The sequence below is a fragment of the Athene cunicularia genome (assembly GCF_003259725.1).
Source record: "Athene cunicularia isolate RWA chromosome 3 unlocalized genomic scaffold, athCun1 chr3_part1, whole genome shotgun sequence".
NCBI lineage: Eukaryota > Metazoa > Chordata > Aves > Strigiformes > Strigidae > Athene > Athene cunicularia.
In genome coordinates, this window is record NW_020799097.1 from 32,300,218 (window position 1) to 32,308,600 (window position 8,383).

At 41.6% G+C, this 8,383-nt stretch overlaps 1 protein-coding gene across 1 annotated transcript; it reads left to right on the plus strand.

The window, feature by feature from the left end:
- The first annotated feature begins 1,016 nt into the window (after positions 1–1,016).
- SDHAF4 (succinate dehydrogenase complex assembly factor 4) lies at positions 1,017–5,145 on the plus strand. Its single transcript, XM_026846132.1, has 2 exons — positions 1,017–2,228; positions 4,871–5,145. Exons 1-2 carry the CDS (start codon positions 2,048–2,050, stop codon positions 4,978–4,980), a joined length of 291 nt encoding a protein of 96 aa, XP_026701933.1. The 5' UTR covers positions 1,017–2,047; the 3' UTR covers positions 4,981–5,145.
- The last annotated feature ends 3,238 nt before the right edge of the window (positions 5,146–8,383 follow it).

Below are 8,383 nucleotides of genomic sequence, written 5' to 3' on the forward strand. Positions count from 1 at the left end.
ATTTTAAGTTGCACTTTGAATAAAACTATATTAAATGATTAGAGTTAAAATGACAAAACTGAACACTCCTTATAGAAATAAAATTCAAAACAACATTAGACACTATTTTGCCTGAAACTGTTAGATAAATTTGTTCTTTTGAATTTGTAAAATTTTCCCCGTCTTGTGCATCATTCCCTTTTTCAGATCTGCAACGCCAATGAAAAAGCACTCATGCTCTAAAAAAAACACGATTTGGTACTTTGTAAATATGAACAGGATTAAATTATCAGTTCAAATCTAGCAGCTACAAGTGAGAATCATTATCTGGCATCTGCCACTTAGCAGCCTGTGATATATACAAGTAGTTTTACTGTGGTCCTGGATGGAAATGTGCCCACAAAGAAAATGCGTCACATAAATGGTGATACTTTTGTCTTCCAATACTCCAGTCTAGTACCTGCATTGAAGCCCATGGAAGAACACAAAACTACAAAACCCCATTCTTGAAACAAAGAACTCCCATCACTTCTCTTAAAAATAAATAAATGGTCATTTCAGAGAAGAGTTACAAGTGTCACTGAAAATAACTACATGCCAGGGTTACTAAAAAGCACATGTCAGTATTTCCCTCCTTCCCTTCTTTAAGGGCTTTTCATTTGACCTTCATTTATATATGTGTGCATGTACATAAAAGTGTCATGGTTTAGTTTTTTCAATTAAGAGTTTATACAACCAGAATGTAAACATGAACTTACCAGTTGCTCATGATGAGTTTCAACCTGCACTAACTTTCAAAAACGCTTTCCTATCAGTTTACATCGGCACAGAAACAAAGCTAAAAGCTTGTATGCTGCAATCCAAATTCACTGCAAAGTAGTGGAAAAAAAAAATTAAATATCATTAAATAAAATTTAATGCTCTATATGTCATTGAAAGTGTAAAAATATTACCTCCATTCTTCCATTCTCTGTTTTCAAATATTTTTTTATGAGAAATAATACCTCTCCAACAATATATATATATATATATATATATATAGGTGAGTTCAAATCCACACTGCTTGAGGAGGCTTCCTGATACGATCTCTCCAACAAGGTAGAATAGTAGTTCTTTCAAGTACTTTGCACCCACACTGGTACAGGGAAGATTTATGTTTGAATCTTCCTTCTTAAGTCAGAGCTGCTTTAGGCACGTAGCCATAGCTAAAATATTTTTAGAGGGTAGTTATGTTCACTGCGGACATTTGGCTTTTTAACCAAATGCAGAAATACCGGTCCTTTTGAGAGATCTTCATACGTAATTTTAGACTTGTTTATGACTCTTGAATTATTTATGACATGATATCTATGCACCTCTTTTTATACTACTTGAAAGAACTTTAGGTATGGATATTAATAGGTTTTCTCCTACATTTACATTAACAAATGTTAGTAGGACTTTAAAGGAAAAAAAGTTTATGCTTTTATTTAAAGCATTTGCATGCAGTTACATAATTGAACTTAAATGTGCTCAAAGTTTGTCCTGCTTTTGGCTACCAGTTGAATTATTTTACCATCATAAGGGAAGCCCAACTATTCTCTACCAGCATTCTGGAAAACCTGTTACTAAGGGAACAGGGAACAACGTTTTATTTTTTAAAACTTTCCTTTGGAAAACTGGAAGCTTTTTCTGGCTCAAAAACTGCTGGAAATGAGCCAAGACCTGGAAATCATCAGGCTTCCTGGGGGAGGTTAGGACTTCTCCAGGAAAACAGAATGTACTGGTCTGTTTTATAATTACTATTTAGAAGCAAAAATATAAGGAGATAACAGTGAAGATAAGTTCAAGCAGTTTAAAATAACATTGTTTATGTGAACTGAGTTATACAACTAACACAGTTTTGCCTGCGTATGTTTCTAGGGCCAAAAATAATTATCTGTGGCGATTCCATAGGTGTTCGTGAGTTGAATGTTAAGCTAATACGTGGAGTTTCTTTTCCTGTCTTCTGCTCCCTCGTTTCTGAAGTGAGGGGTTTTCAGCGTTGCTCTGAAGTCATGGAGCTACTGAGTATTAAAGTCTCACGTTTATGCTACACATGTCTATTTGTTTGATAGGGTCGTCACTGCTTTGCAGCTCTCTGAGGAGCACCAGCTCTAAGACAGGAGGAAGATCTGAACCTGCTAAACAGTCACTTAAGAAACCGAAGTTACCAGTAGGTCGATTTGATGAACCAGAGGAGTCCAATGTAGAGAGGGAACCCCTGGAAAGTAAGTCATGTTTTCCAACAATTGAAAGCCATGATTTAAAGGCCAGCCCCTGAAATTCAGTGCTGATGTCAGTTTAAGAAGAGGTATAGGCATTCTGCACTCATCAGAATCACTTTCTGAGCTTAATGGTTCTGAGGAAAACAGGCAGGGCAATGGGCAGAAGTTGCAGCAAATGAGGGAGAGTCTGCAGAACAAGGGTGGTCAAACATTGTAACAAGTCACCCAGAGAATCAGTGATCCCTTTCCCCTTGGAGATACTCAAATTTTCCTGGATATCCTGACTTAATACTGGCCTTGCTTTGAGCAGGGTTGGGGCCAGATGTCTGCCGAACGTGCCTTCCACCATAAACGTTGCATGATTAGGGGAAATATAGCTGGTATTGGTCTATTAAATACAACTAAAAATGGTGGTAGTAAACTCATGAGGGCACCAGATACCTTTTATTATTAAAACAGCCTGTTCTGTTTCTTAGTCCACAGAAGATTTCTGATTCATGCTGTATTTCGGGATTGGTCTTTCTCTTAGTCTTGTGGGTAGTGTTTTGAAATGCAACAGGATACTGAGTTTACTGAGCCACTCAGTGGGGTCCAGGGAAGCCAGATGATCTGCTATTCTCATTGCGTTGCAGTGACCTCTGTGGGGCTGTATTTAGAGAGCCTAACAAGATGGAGTCACAGATATATCACAGTTAAAGTCACTAGAAACACGCACTTCTTTTGTCAGAGGGGAGAAAGACAGAATCTCTTTCCTCCTTTTTAATTAGCCATCTTCCCTTCGCTAAAAGTGCTAGTCATGCTTTATCTTATTCACTGTAGTTACTGTTTACCAGTAGTGATAACTTATGTTTATCTATTTCAAGGTCTCTAGGACAATTTTTCTTTAATATATCAATAGATTATTATGAATATCCAGATGACAAAGTGACTGAAAAATTACAGTATCATCTCCAGAATGGTTGCAAGCAATTTGAGATTGTGACTCACTTGAAAACTGACTCAGAGTTTGAAGTTACTGCTCAAGCAGCTATTTAATTTTTGTCCTTTTATTCCCAAGAAAATAAGCTCCATCCCTGCTTCATTTAAAACAAATGCATAATAATTATCTTTTGCTTTTTGCTTCAGTGCTCTAGGTTTAGAGCAAGACTCAAGGGGTTTTTTTTGCCTTTAAATTTAGTTGTACCTGTATATTTTTTACATGTAACACTAACAATAGTTTGTTAGAATGCTGACTGCCCATTGTCTTACTAGGAAAAAAACATCAGAGTTTAAGTTGGTTATTTGAATTCCCATGGCTATGTAGCTATGATGGAGAAATCTTTTGAGCTTCTGCATCCACTGTCAGCACATCAGTAGTGCTTGGATATTGGACTGATGACATCTAAAAAATAATATTAGATGCATTTGCACTCCTTGTATTGCCAGAGGGGCTCAAATGCTGACATTTCCTATCCTGATCTACATGAATTTTTAAACAGGCATCCCAATATGTCTTTGTGTATAGCTTGTAGCTGTGTGAGTCTCCCTCCATCACTGTCCTTTTTGTCTGCACTCCAAAGATTTCTGTTGTCGTTTCTCATTTTCAACCCGGCTCCTCAATCACTTGTGTTGCTCACCAGGGCTGAGATGGGGATATGACTCAGGGAGCCCTGAGTTACCATATAGATGGGAGGCTCCGAAGAAGCAGCATGGGATGTGTGGGGTACAGTGAGCTTCGGGGAGCCCTGCAGGCTAGTGCAGGGTGAGAAAACACTCCACCTGGGACGGCGCTGTGCCAAAAAGTGCTTTGTAGCTTCTCAGTGGCCACAGAGGGGGGATGGCCATTGTACAGCATGGGTGGCCTGAGTTACTACTCTTAAGAAATGTCCCTGAGTAAGGGTGCATGAGTGGTGTCAGGGTGTTGGCCGTGAGGTGCAGAAAGCTACGTGGTGCCCGAGTAGGTGGCACTAGCTGGTGTAGGGTGCTGGCAGCAGAAGCAGCACTGCTAATGGGTAAGCGTGGCACGTCGCTTACCAAAGGGATCTGAAAGTGCTGTTCACACCCCACTTAAGGAGTCTCCCTCTCCTGAAAGGGTGTCACAGTAGCTTAGTGAGCTCAGGTTAAGTTTTAGAAGGTAAAAAGTCTAATTTTAGCTATTCAGGATTTTATAGTACCTCCTATGACTGTGGTATGTAGGCTGGTGTTGAGGTATCAACATGCTATTTCTTGACAAACATACCAGCATCCATGAAAGCATGGTGTTTTAAATACAATAATAGAATCTTGACTAAAATGCAAGCTAAGATTAAAACCTGAGTGCTTAAAATTACAAACACAGAAATTGACTTGGTGGTTTAGACGTAGGGAACATCTATCTGTAGAGCGTACCTGAGTGATGCAAGTTCTCACTGTGAATTCATGAGAAGCTGGGGTGCTTTAGAGCCTTTGGACATGGAGTTGCGTTTTTATTTGCATAACTGAATATGATCGATCATATGTTTTGCTGACTGTAGTCAAACTCTGAAATTACTTTTGTATGACTCTGGGAAATGCTTTAACTCAAGGTTGCCTTTGAAAACAAAAGAGAATTGATTTTGAAAATTAAATTAAGAGGCAAACATTGTCAACGTTATGGGCGTTTTAATGAACTTTACCTGTCATTTTAGAATTCCCTGATGGAATCAATCCTGCTACAAAAGAGAGGGGTGGTCCTAAAGGCCCCGAACCTACACGTTTCGGAGACTGGGAGAGAAAAGGACGTTGTATAGATTTTTAATGTATAAATGTGTCTGTATTGATAATAAAATATTTCTGGTTGTTGAAAAATATAATGTACAGAAATATCTCACCTGGATTTGTTGTTTTTGTTTCTTGTTTCTGTCATGCTTGTGTTTAATTTTCTGAGGGATGTTATGTAAATAAACATGATGCTGCAACTCGAGTTTTGGAGCTGTTAACTTGCTTGCTGTGCACTTGATCTTTAATGCTGTTTACACTATGCTAGTATAAATACAAGTACAGTGATGTGAAATTAGCACTCAGGATGATGTACACAGCGTGAGATATATAAGGGCTTGGATTTCTTTATGTATTTAAACATTAGTGTCTTAAAAGTGCTAGAAGAGCTTTGCAGTTCATGAACCATTTATGAAATGTACAGCCACCTCCGAGGAGATCAGTGCTTAGAATCACAGAATGGTTTGTGTTGGAAAGGACCTTAAAGATCATGTAGTTCCAACCCCCTGCCATGGGCAGGGACACCTTCCACTAGCCCAGGTTGCTCAAAGCCCCGTCCAACCTGGCCTTGAACACTGCCAGGGAGGGGGCAGCCACAGCTTCTCTGGGAAACCCAGTGTATATCGCTACACTCCCTGGTAAGGAGTCCCTCCCCATTTTTCCTGTAGACCCCCTTTAAGTACTGGGAGGCCACTGTAAGGTTTCCCTAGAACCCTCTCTTCTCCAGGCTGAACAGTGTTAGTCAGTCAGGAGAGGTGCTCCAGCCCTCTGATGTGCTTGAGCAGGGCCATGTCCTTATGTTGGGGGCCCCAGAGCTGGACACAGCACTGCAGGTGCGGTCTCACAAGACCAGAGTACAGGGGGAGAAGCAACCTGGTGGCCACACTTCTCATCATGCAGCCCAGCGTACGGTTGGCTTTTCTGGGCTGTGGGTGCACATTCTGGGTCACACTTGGTTTTCCACCCACCAACACCCCCAAATTCTCTGCAGGGCTGCTCTTAATCCATTCTCTGTCCAGCCTGTACTTGTGCTTGGGATTGTCTTGACCCATGTGCCGTACCTTGCACTTGGTCGTGTTGTACTTCATGAGGCTTGCACAAACCCACCTCTCAGGCCTGTCAGGGTCAGTCTGGATGACATCAGAGTGTCAACGGCACCACACAGCTTGGTGTTGTAAGCAAACTTGCTGAGGGTGCACTCAATCCCACTGTCCGTGTTGACAACAAAGATGTTGAACAGCGCTGATCCCAACAATGACCCCCGAGGAACGGCACTTGTCACTGCTCTCCACTTGGGCATTGAGCCATTGACTGCAACACTTAAGAGTGTGACCATCAGCCAATTCCTTATCCACAGAATGGTCCATCCAGCAAATCCATGTCTCTCCAGTTCAGAGACAAGGATGTCATGCAGGACACCATCAAATGCTTTGCACAAGTCCAGTTAGATGACATCAGTTGCTGTTCCCCTATCCACCAGTGCTGTAATCCTACTGTAGAAGGCCACCTATTTTTTCAGGTATGATTTGCCCGTAGTGCAGCCACGTTGGCTGTCACCAATCACCTCCTTATTTTCCATGTGCCTTAGCATGGCTTCTGGGAGGATCCACTCCATGATCTTGCTGAGCACAGAGGTGAGACTGACTGGCCTATAATTCCCTGGGTCTTGTTTTTTTCCCTTTCTAAAAATGTGGGTTATGTTTCTCCTTTTCCAGTCAGTGGGAACTTCACCAGCCCCTCCTTGTTTGTGAGAACAAGGTCCAGCATAGCAGCTCTCTTCATCAGCTCCTCTGTCACTTGGAGAAGGAAGTTACCACCAATGCATTCCAGGAACCTCCTGGATTGCTTAATCCCTGTTGTGTTGTCCCTCCAAGAGATACCAAGGTGGTTGAAGTCTCCCATGTGGACCAGGGCTTATGAACGTAAGGCTGCTCCTATCTGTCTATAGAGGGCCTCATCCACTTAGTATTCCTGCTCAGGTGGCCTGTAGCAGACCCCCACTATAATGTCACCTGTCCGTGCCCTCCCTTTAATCCTGATCCATAGGCTCTCGGTCAGCTCCTCATCCATCCCCAGGCAGAGCTCCACGCACTCCAGTTGGTCACTGACATGGAGGCTGTTACCCCCTCCTTGTCTCCTCTGCCTGTCCTTCCTAAAGAGCCTGTGTCCTTCCATTCCAGACACAAGAGCCATCCCATCCTGTCTCCAATTTGCCAATAAGATCATAGCCATGCATGCATGTGAGCGTCTCCAGCTCCTCTTGTTTATTCCCAGTGCTACTTAGCTGATCTTAGCCTTTAGCACAAGTGGTTCAGTGGTAAAAGCCCCCTTCTTCAAGAACCATCCCCTCTGTCTCCATTAGAGTGGGTTGAGATTTCTGTCCTCTTTGTGGAGAGGGGATGGAAACTGTTTTGTCTCATCTCAGACTGACAGCTGTAAATGGGATGATGGAAATGGAGATTTAATTCTGAGAGGGTCGGCTCATGGTTGCAAGTAGCGTAGGGGTGCTCTACATGCAGTTTTAGAATGCTGTTCTTTATCACCTAGCTTATTACGTGCTCTTTGCATTATCTTTTCCTTGATAAATGGAGATGCCTGTTTGAAAATTGGCTAAATGCTGCTTGGGGAAAAAGAGCATTACTTTCTGACACCTTATGGTCAAAGGGGACTGATTACATTAGATGATCTAATATTGGAGGTCTTAAAACTAAGTTATCTGGCACTGAACTAAAGATCTTTGAGTCAGACTGAGCTCAGTTCTTCATTCAAGAATTTGCCTAGTTGTAAATACTGTAGTAGAGTACAAATCTACTGCTTGTGTGGGTACTTACTAATAAGAATAAGCTGTCATTATTAAAATGTGTGAACATATGCTCTATTTAGTTCTGGGCAAGTTCTTTTTGATAGCCTAAACAAATGGATCTTCTCTAGTCTTCAGCTGTGAATGTTTTCTTCACCCCTTTGTGTTTCCTTCCTGGAGTTTTGCTGATTTTTCAACCTCTTCTCTTTTACTCTACATGCTCCAGCTTATATATTCACAATTCCTATTAGCTGCTGCTGCCACAGCACCACAATGGGCATTAAAACCGAATAAAAGTTTCTTGGAGAGCCCAGGACAGTCTCCCATTTTATGGCCTACATTTCTTTTTCCTATATGGATATTTTTGCCTTTTGCTATGCTGAAGCAAGATGTACATGAATGAAAGTCAGCTCTGCTCCATCATTTCTGTTGTTTTGCATTACTCTGGCTCTGTGTAAGAATGCATGGCTTTGCCCAGCTTTGCCTTTTGCATGATTTTATTAGAGCATTAAAGTGTGTTAGTCCTATCACAAATCTGTACAACCTCCCTAAAACTCACTTGACTTGCAGCCAGTGGGGAAGCTCCTCACTGAAATCTGCCAGTTTGTACACCCAGTGTGTATTTCACTGACAGAGTATCATA

Excerpts from the sequence above, each read along its gene's own strand:
- SDHAF4 (XM_026846132.1), top strand. The coding sequence starts at position 2,048 with ATGCTACACATGTCTATTTGTTTGATAGGGTCGTCACTGCTTTGCAGC. Across the intron at positions 2,229-4,870 it reads AGAGAGGGAACCCCTGGAAA|AATTCCCTGATGGAATCAAT; the intron begins GTAAGTCATGTT and ends CTGTCATTTTAG.